The 18333-nt window shown below is 33.3% G+C and overlaps 1 protein-coding gene across 1 annotated transcript in view; it reads right to left on the bottom strand.

Annotated features, from left to right (window-relative positions):
• The window catches only part of LOC142331549 (midasin), a 640891-nt gene continuing 622558 nt past the window's right edge, over positions 1-18333 (bottom strand). The window contains exons 72-75 of the mRNA XM_075377535.1: positions 6426-6560; positions 6142-6281; positions 5151-5385; positions 1-2961 (exon numbers count right to left, since the gene is read on the bottom strand). Coding sequence (XP_075233650.1) covers positions 2782-2961; positions 5151-5385; positions 6142-6281; positions 6426-6560 — 690 coding nt within the window. The 3' untranslated portion in view covers positions 1-2781. The remainder of the gene's footprint in view (positions 2962-5150; positions 5386-6141; positions 6282-6425; positions 6561-18333) is intronic.

Below are 18333 nucleotides of genomic sequence, written 5' to 3'. Positions count from 1 at the left end.
TTCCTGCATATGAATTAATTCTTTTAATACATCAATATAACACTTACATAAAATGTTACCTTTTTCTACATCAATAATACAAGAAAAAAATTAAAATAAAATAGTAATTATAACAAAAGTAATAATGTTATCATCATAAAAAAAAATCTGAAAAACTTTAATACAGTCTTTAGGAAAATCATTTATAAAATTTAATGTAAATTACACATACTTAAAATTTATACCTTAATAGAATAGCAGTTGAATAATCAAGATTACAGCTACCAGGATAATGTAGTTTTACTGAATTTAATTCAGTAGAATCTATCTTTCTTATATGGTCATAAGCTTAATCGCTCTCAGTAACTCAAGCTTAATCAGTTATTCTCAAGTATGAATATTAAATCGATTATCTAAAATGAAACAGTTTTTCATGATGAACTGTTTCTACAATTGTGTGTCTCATCTTTTAGACCATTACAATTTTATAACCAATGTTAAAAAATCCATAAATATTTTTATTTCACCTATAATAATTGGAATCTGAAAGATTAACTGACAATAAAAAACCTAAAACATTTCAAATTCTTTCTCCTGTATTGTACATTTCTCATTCATCACTTTAATTTTGTTAAGAAAATACAGTATGCGTACCAGTACTGAATCTCTTTTCGTATTTTCTTAATCAGAGTACAGTTTACAATTAAATAAATTATCATAAATGTAATGTTATAATTATGAAAATGAAATTCATCCAGGTCACTTTATATATGACGGTTAAATTATTGTTACCATTAACAATAATAACAATGTGGCAAGAATATTTGCCACAAAAAGTAATGTCTATAAAACAAGACAAAAAAAAATTATTTATATAATATGAAGTAAATACAGATGAAATCACGGGTATTACAAATTAATATTAAAAGAAATAAAATTTATATGATTTTTATGTTGAACAATCAATTGTGGTGATTAAGTGGAAACTTGTGATTAAAACAAGCAGCTTTTTCTTTCAAAGTGGTAAATCTGCTTCATCAAAACCTTTAAAAATTTGCTAGATGTCATTCCTAGTTAGTATTTTTTTTGTTAATTATTTCTATTTCTATGTTCACATATTTACAACGTGAATTTATTTAAAAAGTTTTTTTAAATCATCTTAACACGTTTGCAATAAAAATTACAGTAATTTAATTTATATACTTACAAAAGTCATTAAAATTTTAAATTTAGAAAGCTTATAAAAAACTGTTAATTTGGAAAACGAGTAAGAATCGACTCTACTGAATAAATTCATAAGCTTAATTGAACGATCCCAATTAACACCGATGAATGGATACTGTACTGAATACAATTCACAAATGTTCTCCTTTATTTTTTAAACTCGGCTAAAAATACTTAGAATTCTGTTTCACCAAACCACGTCATGAAGATGTCTACTGTTATAGCAAGGTGCATGCAGAGGGGAGTAGATATACGGCTATAGGTAGACAGGAGGAAAGCGCCTTGCTAGAATGACTCTGAAGAACTTTAATTATTATAATAAGAACTTTATGATTATTTATTACTGCATATCTTTAGTTTATTTTGACATACCGATTCATAACATTATATTTAGTAATAATTATTACTAAATAACACTTACATTAAGTGATAAAAAAGTCATGCAATTGTTAATATATGAATTGATTTGCACGTACTCTTCTGATCATCCTTTACACTATGTTCTAATTAAACTACACCTACATATCTAAAGTAAAGTACATACTATATTTATATGTAATATAAACATCAAGAAAGGAAAATGATAAATTAATATAATATGATATAATTCATTCTATCACTAACATTGCCACCACTCTGATTCACATTGTGCCGATACGGCTTTTAAATTTAACTTAAATTAAAATTTTTAACTTTTAATTAAATTTTTTTTTTTTGTCGCTTCATCTACTGTTATGCTAATAACTTAGTATTTAAGCTGCGATCAATTTCATTATCAGTTGTAATTAATAACTTGTAGAAATTTATATATTATCATCAAGATGTAGTGATAATAATGTATGTAAGAATAGCACAACATCTGTAGAGCCATAACTTTCAATCGGTTTTTAAACTTGAAATTCTATTAAAGAAAATTATGTTTTTGGCACAGAATTAACTTCATGAAAAATGAATATAATGTAATAATTTGAAAACACATTTAATTTAAAAAGATATCAATTTAAAGATATCAATTTAAAAAGATATCACAGGTTTAATTTCAATTAAGAGCTGATTTTAAGATAATAAAAACTATCAAGCAATAAAAAGGGAATAAAATATTAACATTTGGTCTTACATAATCATGATCCTGCCGATCGCATTTATATTAGCATATGGATCTTAACATACAACACATAAACATTTATTCAGAAGTTTATACCCTACTTCATGGGAAATAAGGTATAAACTATTTTTTACCATATGGTAGTAAAGGAGTTAATTATCTGGACATTATTCTAATTCTAATAAAATCATTAAAAACTCACTATCAAGATAAAGTTGAAACAAATATAATCTTACATTACTAGATTTCCAAGAAATAATTTGAATACTAACACTTATATAAATATTAAATAATAACAATGAAAATCATGATAAAACAAATAAATAATATCCTTTTTTTTTGTTTAAAAAAAATTTAATATAAAAACCAGTATGCCCTGATTTTCATCAATTACAGTAATTATTTTAAAAGTGGTACACTTAAACACTTTCATTATTAAAATGGATACACTGATTAATTGTGATGAAGAATATTTAAGTGAGATTGGTGACAAGTTCAAACCATTGTCGTAATGCATCGCTTAAAACTAACGGGAGACCAGTTATGTCTCGTAATATAAGGTAAAATGGGAAAGGAAAATTATCCATGTATGATGAAATTTCTAATAATTTTCCTTCAGAAAATTTTGGCATCCTGATATCCAATATTGAATCCTAAAAACATACAAAATAATAAATTAATATAACAATAATATTTATAAATAATTAATTAATATAAACATAAAGCTCATTTGATTCTTTCTTTTTTTTTAATAACCGTTTAAGTGATAAAATCATCTGTCTTATCACTCTTAAATCTAAGTATAGTTGTTATATAATAAAGTAAAATAATACTAATGAATATAAAGGTAAAAAGAAAAAATTTAACTGCAATACAGTCTACATCAACTAACCTCTTCACTTGGACTGGTCAGTCAAAGTTGTGTTATTTTTTTATGTATTATAAATGTGAGGTCTGTTCAAAGAAATAATTAAATTTTTTCTCTCTAGTGTTTGCACAAGTATTTTGAGACATACACGGTAGGTCTGAAAAGTTCCTGAACAAAATTTCTGTAGACAATACAAGTAGCGTCATCTCTCAGACAACCAAGGAACTATATAGTACAATGTCTGACAAGTGTGTGGGTACAAAATTTCATCACGTTTCATCACTCTAGTCTCGAGTTATATTCGGCCGTGTATGTTGTGTTCATGTGACCTTGTATGAGCTCGCAACATAAAACAGAGAAGCGCAATAAAAAAACTTTGCGTTCAACTTCAAAAATTGTTTTTTTGAAACTTATTCTATGATACAGCAAGCATTTGGTGATGAATCCACATCTTGTACTACAACATACAAGTGGTGGAAGGGGTTTATAGATGGTAGAGAGTCATTGGATGATGACGAATGAAGCAGGAGGCCGTCAACAGCTGTTCACTATGAAAATGTTGCGAAAGTGTGCATGCTCCTGCTCAAACAACCTCATCGTACCCTTCGGGCCACAGTAGAAGAACTTAACATCGGTAAAGATACAGTAAATACAATTGTAACAGAAAAAATGAACGGCTGAAAGGTATGCTTTCATTTAGTTCCACACTTCTAGACGAAAGAACAAAATCAGGTATGTCTCTTGCACTCAAGACTTGGTTAAAACTGCCGACAGTGCCCCAAATTTTTTTGCAAACAATTGTAACTGGGGACGAAAGCTGGTGCTTCATGTATGATCTGCAAATGAAGCATCAATCTGCTGCTTGGTTGAGTTCTGGAGCACAAAGACTGTCGAAAGTAAGGTGGCAAAAATCAAGAGTGAAAACGATGTTGATTGTATTCTTCGACTCAAAGGGCCTGATTCATCATGAATTTGTCCCAACTGGTCAAACCATGAATTCTAAATTCTATTTGGAAGTAATGAAACACTTGATATGTCACATTCATCAAATCTGGCCTGAGTACCAGGATCTGGGCAGTTTGAGTCTTTCTCAAGACAATGCCCCAGCACTCATAGCAACAGTTTTAACATTATGCTGCAAATCAAATCACCATCTTATCTTACAAGCCCTATTCACCTGACTTGGCTCCAACAGACTATTTTCTGTTCCTGAAACTCAAGTTGAAGTTGAAAGCCTGCTTTTTTGACAACATTCCGGCCATCCAAAGGGCTTGCACAGAGTAGTTGAAGGCGATCCCACAAAGTGATTTCTCCAGTGTTTGATGGGCTCTCACAACACTGTAACAAGTGTATAACTAGAGAAGGGTTCTATGTAGAGAGCTAATGTGAATAAATTTGTTTATCTTTAAATCTGTATTTTTATTTAATTTAGTTCGGGAACTTTTCAGACATGCTGTGTATATTTGACACCACTGCAAATCATAGGAACTAATGAACAATCCCCCAACACCTGCATAAGTCTAACAATTTTATACAGGTTTCATTTCAAGTAGGCATTTTTGGTGTTTTGTGCGATTGTTATGATGTGTGACTATCACGAACAAAATGTTGAGAGAAATTTTACATTAAACTTTGCAATAATGTTACTGAAACAAAGAAAGTCATTCAGTAAGCTTATGAAGAAGACCCTCTGAGTTACACAATGCTATGAGTGATTCAGGCATTTCAGAAGGGGTTGAGGATTTACCAAATAGGATGCTCATCCAAGAAGGCAATCAATGTCAAAGAATATCCCACATTTCCAAGTGAATGATTTTGTGAATTCAAACTGATTTTTAACCGTTTGCAAGGTAGCAGAAAAGTTTTTCTACAAAAAACAAATTAAAAATAAACAAATTTTTTCAAGGATTTTTGATTGTATAAAATTAGACTTCACTAAATATCATATATTATTATTATATAAATAAGAAATACCTTATTCTGAGGATTATCAATTATAATAAAAACCATAAATATGCCTTGAAGTCTAGCCCGTCGAACAGCTGCTCTTACTTTAGACTCGCCTTCATTAAATATACCTCTTCCATCTGATACTATAACCAATAATTGTGCATTGTTGCCTTTGTGCTCCATCAGAAAATCACAACAATAATCCACCAATGAACCAACATTAGTCTTCTGTTGATTAAACACTAACTGTTGCAATAATCTGAAAAAATTTTTTTTTAAGAGTTATATTACAGAACATGAAATAAAAAAAATTAGAATAATATCAGCGCATTATAAATCAATCAGTAATTAAAATGCAGAGTTACAAAATACATAATAAACAGTTTATACCACAAAAATTTATATAGAGAGGTATTGTTCTTGAAGTTATTAATCATTCACTAAATAATGCCAGAATGTTATGATTAATCATAACGCTTTAAAAACTGTTAATGGTTCATTCTCAAATTGAGGGTTTTCCACAGACTTTTCAGAGATAACTAGCTTACAGTATTTTTAAAAATGATTGGATAAGTACCAGTGCTACCAAAGACTCCAAAGAAGAAAGTAGTAATACTTGGCTCAAAAAGATCTTTGAAAGAACAAATTTCATTAATTTGAAATGAGTTATTTACAGTTTTTATAATTTTGAAATTTATTTTCATTTACATTTTCCATTTTTTAAACTGTTTTTAATGATTTAAGTACCATTTGTATATAAATTATAATATCTTGCAATTACTTTTTTACTCATATTTGGTGTGTTGATTACAAGATCATTGTATATTACATCAAAATTAACAGCACAAAATAACTCTACGTTTAGTTACAATAAGTTTTTCTATAGGCAACAGTTAATTTTATGTTTATAATCTTAATTCGACAAATTATTACTGAAAAAAAAAGAAAAGTAAATTGTTTTGCCTTAATAAACGTTTAGAAAATTTCAATTAATAATTCAGTGAAATGATAATACCTTGCTCCTTTATGTTCAGTAAAAGGTTCATCTAATGAGTGTAACATTTTTGGAATTTCACCAAAACTTATAACACCAAGTTTCCCAACTTCCAATAATGTAAGGGCTTTGCTTACTAAAGCCAGTGACTCAAATGCTAGCTATAAAAAATAAAAATAAAACATTAAAATAAATTATGACAAAATAAAAAATGAAACAAAATATAAACTTTAGAAGCAATTAATCTAATACATAGATAAATATTTAGCAAAATAGACTTACTGAATAAAGAATAAACTACTTACTTCTTTTGAATGATTATCGGCCATACTTGATGAATCATCTATAGCTAATATAATTTGATAATCTCTTTTAGATGGTTTTGTTCTCCTTAGCCAAATCTTATCTTTTCTAAACTGACTAGCTATGTATGGAATGACCTAAATAAAAAAAAAGAAATTAAAAATTGAAATATTTAATGGAAAAATAATAATAATAAAAAATATTAAATTACAACTGAGTACACAAAAAAGGACTAGATCTTACTGATTGATTAATTTCTTGACTTAAAAATTAATTAAATATGTATACATAATTTTTTGAAAATTCAAATAATTCATTAACATAAAATAAAATGTACTGATTGTGATGGTACGTTATTTATAAAGGAAAAACAAATAGATCCCTTAAAACTAGATTTCTTGAACATATTGAAATTATAAAAATAATAAATTAGGTTTATCTAATTGTTTAATAAACAATAAATATTCTATTTCTATTTCGTGGGATCCTGTGAAAGTACTTTCATGGTAAAATTAAGGTAAGATATGTCTTATCTCAATATTCTTACTAGGTAGTTAATATTTATAAAATTTAAACATTGATATTAATATAATTAACACAGTGATCAATATGTTATTGAATCATTCGAATTTTCAAAAAATTTTTTTTTTTTTTAAATATATATATATACACATAGTTATGATACCAAAGAAAGCAGGGGCAGATAAATGTGAAGAATACAGAACAATTAGTTTAACTAGTCATGCATCAAAAATCTTAACTAGAATTTTATACAGAAGAATTGAGAGGAGAGTGGAAGAAGTGTTAGGAGAAGACCAATTTGGTTTCAGGAAAAGTATAGGGACAAGGGAAGCAATTTTAGGCCTCAGATTAATAGTAGAAGGAAGATTAAAGAAAAACAAACCAACATACTTGGCGTTTATAGACCTAGAAAAGGCTTTCGATAACGTAGACTGGAATAAAATGTTCAGCATTTTAAAAAAATTAGGGTTCAAATACAGAGACAGAAGAACAATTGCTAACATGTACAGGAACCAAACAGCAACAATAACAATTGAAGAACATAAGAAAGAAGCCCTAATAAGAAAGGGAGTCCGACAAGGATGTTCCCTATCGCCGTTACTTTTTAATCTTTACATGGAACTAGCAGTTAATGATGTTAAAGAACAATTTAGATTCGGAGTAACAGTACAAGGTGAAAAGATAAAGATGCTACGATTTGCTGATGATATAGTAATTCTAGCCGAGAGTAAAAAGGATTTAGAAGAAACAATGAACGGCATAGATGAAGTCCTACGCAAAAACTATCGCATGAAAATAAACAAGAACAAAACAAAAGTAATGAAATGTAGTAGAAATAATAAAGATGGACCACTGAATGTGAAAATAGGAGGAGAAAAGATTATGGAGGTAGAAGAATTTTGTTATTTGGGAAGTAAAATTACTAAAGATGGACGAAGCAGGAGCGATATAAAATGCCGAATAGCACAAGCTAAACGAGCCTTCAGTAAGAAATATAATTTGTTTACATCAAAAATTAATTTAAATGTCAGGAAAAGATTTTTGAAAGTGTATGTTTGGAGTGTCGCTTTATATGGAAGTGAAACTTGGACAATCGGAGTATCTGAGAAGAAAAGATTAGAAGCTTTTGAAATGTGGTGCTATAGGAGAATGTTAAAAATCAGATGGGTGGATAAAGTGACAAATGAAGAGGTATTGCGGCAAATAGGTGAAGAAAGTAGCATTTGGAAAAATATAGTAAAAAGAAGAGACAGACTTATAGGCCATGTACTAAGGCATCCTGGAATAGTCGCTTTAATATTGGAAGGACAGGTAGAAGGGAAAAATTGTGTAGGCAGGCCACGTTTGGAGTATGTAAAACAAATTGTTGGGGATGTAGGATGTAGAGGGTATACTGAAATGAAACGACTAGCACTAGATAGGGAATCTTGGAGAGCTGCATCAAACCAGTCAAATGACTGAAGACAAAAAAAAAAAAAATATATACACACATGAAGGCTACTTTTTAAGCAAGGTCTGTTTTTTTAACACAAACAAACTAGTAAATATGTTGACAAAAGACATTTTTTATTTCACTGCTTGCACTTTAGGCTTCTTTTCTACTTAGTTAGTTACCCATGTCATAGAAATCAGCTGCCTGAGTCATCTGACCAGTCTTCAATCACTGTTTTCACTAACTCATTGGTGTCAAACCGCTGACCGCCAAGAAACTCCTTCAGGTAGCAGAACAGGTGGTAATCGCTTGGCACAAGGTCTGGGCTGTGTGGTGGGTGGTCCATTTGCTCCCATCCAAAAGATCTGATTAACTCTAGAGTTTGAGCAGGAGAATGAGGTTATCCATTGTCATGCAACAACAAAACTCAAGACAACAGGACACACTGTATATTCTGTATGGCAACTGAAGTTTCTAAAAGTCTTGTAGTACGCAGCTGAGTTTTTTATCCTTCTGAGCATAAAAGCAACAAATAGGACATCATGTCTATCCCAAAACACAGTTTCCATAACTTTGTGTGTTGACATTCCATTGACTGCCACTTCGATGCTAAAGTGATGTGAGAATCCCATGTTTTATCCCCTGTGACAATGCGATCCAAAAGTTCATCTCCTTCTTCCTCATGGTATCAGGTCAAAAATGTTAAAGCACTAGTCATTTTCCTTTTTTGGTGTTGTTCAGAAAGCGGGCTGGGAACCCACCACAAGCACTTTTTTTGAACTGCAAGATACCATTTTGTATAGTAATGACTTGAAACTTTTAGGAATATCAGGGACAAAATGGAAATTGTGAATCATGGTTCGTCATGGACATTGTACCGCTCATCCTTCAACAGTTTTACTCATTTACTCACTTTGCAGTCACTCATTGAATTAGGCTTGTAAATCTCACATATCTGGTGAAGAATGTCTGCTTCTGACATATTCATTGTGGCAAAAAATTAAATTACAGACTGTATTTCACAATCTGCGGGCCAATCAAATTATTTTAAACATTTAAACATCACAACATAAACTGTACAAAATGACGCTATGCATCTGCATTTGTGCAAGGTATTCCGGAAGCCGGAGCTTTCTCTGGCATTCGGAAGTTAATTATATATTGTATATGAGTCAATTATATGTATAATTAACTCGTATTTCAATTGTTATTTTCGGACATTCTGTATTTCTATTGTGATTTGTACTGAACTGTATGGCTTATTTTAGAAAAATGTGTCGAAGACAACCAGATAACCGAGTACCTGTACAATAGAATTATTTATTACCAAATTCCTTTAAGCATTTACATATACAAAAAGGACCTATTGGGAGCACAAATACCCGTACATAGGTTGGTCCTATAATTAAAAAAATTTATATATTTTACACAAATTGTGAAGTATACTTTAGTCAATTAAAACAGTACATAAATAAACTATACTAATAATTTTAAAAAAATTAATGTTTTATTATGTAAAAAGATCACAAAAGAAAAAATCATAACAAACAAAAAATATAGAATCCATTTCTAGAAGATTCAGAAGTCCTCTATACAATATCAATCTTTTTGATTTGCTCTTTCAATTTTCATTTTAACATTTTTTTTACTAATATAGAGATCCTGAAATTTATTTGGCCATACATTGAAATACTTTTCAGAGTAGCAGACATAATGTCTTTCTCCAATTGTTAACAGATGTTTTGGTAACTTAATACTTTTTAAAATGAGTGTTAATTAGATTCTGAATAAACTCATTTTTTAGTTCATTATATAGGTACACAATAGAACTCACAACAAAAAAACCCCTGATGCTCAATGGTCTGTCTGGATCCTGTTCACTGATTATAATTATTTTAAAAATAGTTTTTTGTCGCCTGTTCAAAGATCAAATGAAGAACCATAAAGACCACCTCATCCGATAATACCATACACTACTATACTGTGGAAAAGACCATAGTATACTTGCAACATCTGCCTTCTTGATAATACTTGTTTCAACATAAACTAGGCATTTGGTTTTTTTAACTATGTTGTTCACTTCCCACTTTACATTACAGTCATATGTCACTCCTAGATATTTACTAGTTTCGACTCTCTTGAGGTGCTGGCCACTGATCGTGATATCTGTTATCTGCTATAGAATCTCTGTAATTGCCAAAAGTAATAAACACTGATTTGTTTATACTATGTATAAAGTTGTTTTGATATAACCATGAGAAAATAAAAGCTTAGCAGACATTGAATCTGCCAGTTCAGTCCATGTATGTCCATTCATTGGTATGGCCGTAATTAGATCTCAGTAGAATTAACAAGTCGTTTATATATAGAATGAAAAACAACGGCCCTAAAATTGAGCCAGCAGCACTCCAACATTCATATTAACTGGCTGATTTCTAGTACCATTAATCCTAACAACCTGAGTTCTATCTTCCAAATAACTTTATATAAGAGATAGGCATACACCTCTTATTCCCATATTGTGTAGTTTGGTTAGGAAAATTGTATGATTACCTGTATCTAAAGCTTTACAGTAGTCCCGAAAAGCAACCACCATTGGCCTGGCACAGGCCAATGCACAGGCTATCATAAATAAATTTGCTTAGGTGAGGAATAGCATCATCGGTGCCTTTATTCCTTTGAAAACCAAACTGTTTGCCGCTAATTAAGTTGTGTTTAATAGCAAACTTGTACAATCTAAAGAAAATTATCCTTTCAAATACCTTTGCCAGGTTGAATATCAATGCTATAGGTCGATAATTGTACCCCAGAGTTTTTTATTCATCCTTATGGATTGGGCATATAACTGCCATCTTAAATTGAAGTGGACCTAGAATCATAGCATTGTTTATAATATGCATAAGAATAGGTGAAATGTAAGGTGCTGTCAACTTAATGATCTCTGGTTTCTTTTCACGAGCAGAGATATGCATTGTACAAAGTCTTTTTTATTTTTGAGCTGGTGGTTGAGTGTGTACCTTCTCCAGTTTCAGAATCTTGCTGTCTGAGAAGTGTTATATTGGTTTTATGCCCTTATTGTTAAGATGATTCATACTCTTTTTGCGGGGATTCAGAAAATTTGGCGCACGATTTGTTCGAGCACCTGCCTCATCATGGCGAAAAGAATGGCAACGATTCCTGGTCGCAAGTCCCTGTTACAAGCAAAGGGGCCTTTACCCTTACTCCTGCTCGTGCTCTTTTAGAGCGGGGGCCTTAATCTGTGTTGATCCAGTAGCGGCGAAGAGGTGCAAAGAGTGACAGGAGAATACAGAAGGTCTTGTGGGCTTGTACCCAACATCTCTAAATAGAAGGAATACAGCAAGAATTTTGTTTGTATACTGCTAGGTCAGGGCATCTCTGACCATGACCGATGTTAGTAGGGAGGTAGGTAAGAAGCCTAGCCGTGGGGAGGAGGGGGCGGGGAGCATTTCTTTCGACCTTCTAAACACTGGTTCTGACAAAAATGGTTCAGATATAGATATAGGGGTGACCACCCAGGAGGGTATGAACCCACTCATTGAAGAGTTTCACAAGCTGTGGACAGACCTGGCAGCTCTGCTCCATTGGCCCATGATGTTTTGGCAGAACTAGATGGCTTGTCTTCCTATCTAGCAAATCCCAAGTGTACTAGTGCAGCTACCAAAAGGAGATTATTATTATTAACTCGTCTCGAATTCTTGAGTGGCTTTCACAGTTCTCATTGAGGGTTTTGAAAATCTTACCTCAAAACCTAAGGAAGTAACTGTAGTCCATAAACCGGCTCCGGCCCCAATGCAGCCGCATAGGTATGCTGGGTGGTTAGGGGCGGATGTCCAAGAAACCTGAGGTTGCATTTGTAAGCAGAGCAGAGATGTGAGCAGGCAACTGTGTCCAACAGTTAGCTGAAAAAAGACCTCCAGGTTGCCCTTCAGGGAGACCGGAAGGAAAGGTCTTAAAATCAGTAACATCAAAGAAACCGGCAAGGGATTTGTTGTGGTAGTGGATGATACAGAGACCATTCAGGCAATTAGACATTCCACAGTGGATAAGCGATTGAATGTAAAAATAGACCCAAAGAGAACACATAGGCCCCATATAATAGTCTATGATACTGATCGTAACCTTACCGATGAAGATGTCTTGTCGCTCATTAGGAAGCAGAACACTGATTTGGATGAAGCAGCTTTCCGGCGGACCTGCAAGTTGGTCAACAGGTAGCACGATACCCAGAAATATTACGGAGTCTTTGAGGTAAGTTCTGGTCTCTTTCAAAAATTTACATCAGCAGGCAGACTATTTATCGATTTAAAGTCTTGCCGGGTAAAAGAGTACGTGGATATCCAAATATGTTTCAAGTGCTGCAGAAATGGTCACAGGACAAAATATTGTAAGTCCGCCTTGGTGTGTGCCCATTGTGGCAAGGAAGGCTACAAGCATGATGATTATTCGCATAAGTCCGAGCCTCCGGCCTGTGCTAACTGTAAAAATCATGAGCACTCAGAAGTTAATAAGAAGTGCGGCTGTTACTAAGGGCCGTTGCATTGTATTTTAATTCCTACGTTCGGTTAACTAAATCCCCAGAGTGCTTATGTAGTCCAGGTTGAGTTAGGTGTGGTTGTAGAGAGACAGAGCCTTCAAGTTGTCCTTTTGCAGCACCGATATGTAATTAAGGGTGATCTGCCAGGCTTTCACAGCTGGAAAACATTTTGTGTAGGGCATACCTGTATGTCTGCTATTCTGTGCAGGAAATCGCTTGATAGTGTCTTTATACGGCAGGTTTCTGACACGCATCATGTTGTGGTCACTCTTGCCATTTGCTGACAGAACCTTACAGTTGTTAGTTCATATTTCCAATACAGGAATCCGACTGAGGAACACTTAGTGAGATAGGATAGGTTCCTTCGTATTGTGGGTAATAGTCCAATCCTTATTGGTGCCAATGTTAATGCAAAGTTGCTTTCCTGGCACAAATATTGACATCACCATTGGTGGGGAAATCTCTGGCAGGATCCTTGACTGGTCTTTGGTCAACAACTGTTCTAGCGATCATAGATTGGTACTTTTTGAAATAGCAAATGGCCACAGGGGGTACTGTCCTGTCTACCAGGGGCACTTCCTGAATAGGAAGGCAAACTGGCCGAAATTCTCCTCTTTGTTGGAATCCAGACTGGGGATTTTTTCTCAAGACCTTGACCTTGTCCTAGCAGAAAATTTCACTTCTGCAGTGGTGTCAGCGGCTGAAGCTGCCGTTCCAAGGAACACTGACCAGTAACGTATATCTGGTTGGTGGTATCGGAATCTGACAGCAATGAAGCAGTCTCTATATAATTTCATAGCATTAGGTCCGCCAAGCGTAATTCCTGGCGCTCATTCGTTCAGGAGCAAGGGAATAAAGACCCTTGGTGCGTTGTGTACAGAGCCCTTGGACATAATCGCAGGAAACATGTCCTCTTGTCAGCTTTGTCAACCCGCGAGGGTGTGATAATTGATAAACACTGTGGCCTTAATATTTAGCTGAATAATTTGTTCCTGGAAGACACTATGATAGTTAAGGAAGATTTTTGAGACCGACTTACGATCTTCTGAGATCACTGAGGCGGAAGTGCGCCAGGTGATCTGTAGTATGGCACAACACAAGGCCCCCGGATATGATTGTATCACAGTGGAGTCCCTTCTCCGAGCGCTTCCAGTAGTCCTTGGTCCTCTAACTTGAATATATAATAGACTGCTCTTCGCCGGCCACTTTCCGGCATGTTGGAAGCATGGAGACTTGGTATTGTTGTTCAAAGGTGGTGACAAAGATCCTACTGTTAGTTCTTCTTACCGTCCACTAACGCTCTTGCCCATGATTGGCAAGGTTTTTGAGAAGGTACTATATTTGCATATTAATGTTAGATTGGCCTTTGATAATTTGCTAATGGACAACCAGTATGGTTTCCGACCGGGCAAGACCACTGACTATGCCATACTAAAGGTGATGGATATAACTTCCTCTAGTCCATGTAAATATGTATTTAGGATTTTTCTGGACATGTCTGGGGCATTTAAAAACTTATGGTGGCCCTCTGTCCTGTTTCAGATGTAGAAGCGTAAGTGTACACGACATGAATTAAAAGTGCTCTCAAGTTATATCAGCCATGGACCATTTCTCTGTGTGATGGAGGCTCATCAGACCTTAACTAAAGGATGCTCTCAGAGCAGTGTTCCCCTTCTTTGGATCATAGAATTCGATTCAATGTTGCGTTTAAGGTTGCCATGTGGCTGTCGTGTCATCGCGCGAACTGAAATGAGGTTGCGTTCCCCTTGTTAGGTGCTCTATATTGGTCGACTTATTTGGGTGTAGGTCTGAATTTCCATGTTGCATAAGACATAATTTTGATTGGTATGAGTGTAGCACTGATTTAACTTTAAATTCGTTCGTTTTTCGAAGCATTCACAGTCAAGAACGGTGCTGTCATATCTGGATTAGGCATGGGGTTCGTGGTTTTTGCCAGTTAGTTTGAGGGAATTATGTTAGGTTAAATGTGAAGATGTCCGTTTGAGATCTACATGAAGGCGAAATTTGATAGGTGTTTTACTGATGCAAATGTCTGCCAAGGCATTTACATCGGTGGCATCCGACCGAGGCCTGGCTGATGACTGTGAGATGTAATCAGTTAGAGGTCTAAAGACGACCTCCAGCAAAACCCCTCAAGGTTTGGAATGGAGGGGGTGGTGTGGCGACCAGTAACATCACAAGGTGGATGTCTTCCCCCTATGGTGTTGGGATGCCAACTTGGTGAATACATGGATCTCATTGCTGCCTCCAGCTTTATTTCTGAGTTCATGTATAGTCTTCATAACTTCAGCCTTATTTGTAGATGTGCGGAACAATGAATGCTGATTAAATGGTACACTTGATATTTCATGTTGTTGCAGTGGAGTTACACTTTCATTTAGCCTTGTAACCACCAATCCGAAAAACTCATTGAAAAAGTTGGCTTTAGATATATCATCTTTGCTTAACACATTGTAGATCATTATATCATTAATTTGTCAAATTTTTGTCTTCTGGTTCAATTTACTATGAACATATTGCCACAATCTTTTAGATTTAGCATTTTGAATGTGTTTTTGCTCATATTTATTTTTAGCTGCCCTGAGTAGATTCTTGAGTATTTTTTTCATAATTTAGGTACCTCACTTTCTTAGCTAAATCAGCCTGATCATTTTTCCAAGCCTTATACAGTTTATTTTTGGTATTAATTGAATTAATCAGGGCTGGAGTAATCCAATTTTTCCTCGGTTTTTGGCCTCTAGGTTTAGTTTTATGTGCATATCTATATTCTGATGTTTTTTCAATCAGCCAGTCAGGTACCTTTATTATTTTGTATGTTGAAACTTTTCCCCATCGTTCAGATTCACATAATCGCAAAAAATATTTTTTTTATTAATTTTGTATTTATCTTTTAAAGCTAAATTTATTTTGCTATCATATAGTGAAATCAGAACAGGGTAATGATCAGTGATGGAGTCCAACAATTTACCAGCACTTACCTGACGCAGACCTTTCATAAAAATGTGATCAATGCAGGTTCCATCATTGTAATCCTTTATGTGATGTACATGTGTTAATCACTGATTGATAACCATTACGTAACAAAAAATAAAAATAATCTTCAGCTTTTTTAATGACACCAATATTCATGTCACCCAACATTAAATGAATTAACACATTTTTATTGCTGAAAATAAAATTACTATGATCTTCAATGAATATATCAAATCATACTGTGCAGACCTATTATTTTAACATTAGTTTTGTTCATTGTTTCAATAAGCAAGCTGAACGTTTTTAAATTCCCAAATTGTTCATTAATAATCTGATACCTTAGATACATAATCACTCCATCTGCTTTGTTAATTCTACTATCAATGTCAAAATGTGAATATCCTGTTAGATTAATAAATTTGAAATTATCTATTAGCCATGTTTCTGAACATATTATAACATCTGGTTTATTCTCAAGAGCATTTATTATTGCTTCGAGCTTTATCATATATTGTTTTTATACTTCTTACATTAACATGCAGGATCAATACTGTTCGCATCTCACCTTGTAGTTTTCACAGTTATTTATGACATCAGCAGAATGTTCTATTGATCTTTTTTTTAGAGAAATACTGGTTGGTACTAACAGAATTGAAACTTGATACATTTTCTAATCTCTATTTACATGCAGATACATTATGCCCGCCAGCACAACTCAAACGTACCTGAGGTCTTTTGAAGGTATTTCTGCACTTTATCCAACTATGATTAAATCCACTGCAGTTTTTACATCTCTTAATATTTAATTTGTTGTCTAGCAGTTTTCAAATCCTACAAAAACAGTTTTTGTTTTCATGATCCTGGCATACACATCACATGTTACTTTTGCTAGGGCTGTGTGAATATTATTTCCTTGTCTATATTTATGAACAATAACACTATTTTGTGGTAGTTGATTTCTATTAATAATATCATTGGCAAGTTCTTCCTTATCGACATCAGCTGAGATATCTGTTACTCTTGTTTGGGGGTTATTTTTTTTCAATGCCTTAGCCATTAATATTTCTTTGTTTTCACTACTTAAGCTTTTCAATATGTCTTCAGAGTCCTGAGCACTGCTACACTTGAAAAAAATAGCCCCACTGTTAGACTTATCAACTTTTAAAATTTCAGCACGCATTTTAGTAGTAACTTGCTCTTTTATAATGCTAAGAGTATCACCTTTGAAACTGTCATCCAGCTTCACGATTAAATGAACATGTTCTTGTTTTTTTTGGCATATTTAACACTGCCTTTATGTATGAATTTTTAGCTTCCTCGAGGTTTATTATTTCTGAAGCTGTAGTGAAAGATCTTAGGAGTTTGTGTTCTCTCAGTTCATCATTTTGTTTAACAAATTCCCTGTTCATTTTTTTTTCATAACTTAACTCTGTCATCCAACCCTAACATTCTTTATTTTGATCGTGTTTATGTTTTTTGCTCTTGTCACTGGCAATAGATAACACATCCTCATCATCATATTTGTTATCCTGAGCAACAAGTCGAGTTTAAATTTCCTGAGTAACATTTAGACCATTTTTAATATTTTACAAATGTAGTCATATGATAATTTTCCATTCAGAATCAGGGTTTCATCATCCTCTTTTTGGTCACACAATTTCAAGCAATTATAGGTTATGTTTGGATGAGCAGCACACACTACCACATGTCTCGAAATAAAAACACCTTTATCATCCTTAGTTTTACGCACAAATTCTGATTTACAGTACCAAGCATCACGCAGAATACAAATTACAATTTTAACATCTCTACTTCCATGACAAATTTGCTTGTTATAATCAGGAGGTACATCCCATATGTCTTTACTCTCTATACTCAAGCAAGGCATCATGCCTTTACAAGTAATAATTTAATAATAACAAGTAACGATTATATTAAAGGCACAGTCTAAAACGACTCATCAATCTCAAATAAAAATACATTACATTAATCTGTTTTACAATAAAATTTAAAAAAATAATTATTTAATAGTAGTTTTGGGGCTATATTTTGCTTTATCCTTTATAAAAACTGTTCTTGTAACATCCTGTTTCTGAATAACATCAGCTGAAGAAGATGAAGATATAGTAGATGAAAAAGATGAATTGCCGATAGAATCCGAACTCTTATTATTATTGTTGTTATTATGGAACTTCAATTCTTTATTATGACACCATTTCATATGTCGATTTTGAAACCATACTTTAACCACGTGAAAATGACTATCAAAGAACTGCTATTCACGAACAACAAATTAACCACCAAATCTGGTGGCCTTACTCAGCTTGACGTACAAAAATTGAATGCATGGGAACTAATACCTGCCAAATCTGGCAGACGTTCCAAGGTTAACCTATAAAAGCACCTT

This window comes from Lycorma delicatula, chromosome 10 (genome assembly GCF_047948215.1).
Source record: "Lycorma delicatula isolate Av1 chromosome 10, ASM4794821v1, whole genome shotgun sequence".
In the NCBI taxonomy this organism is placed as follows: domain Eukaryota; kingdom Metazoa; phylum Arthropoda; class Insecta; order Hemiptera; family Fulgoridae; genus Lycorma; species Lycorma delicatula.
The sequence above is the reverse complement of the archived record's forward strand: the minus strand, read 5'-3'. Positions and strand labels throughout refer to the sequence as shown.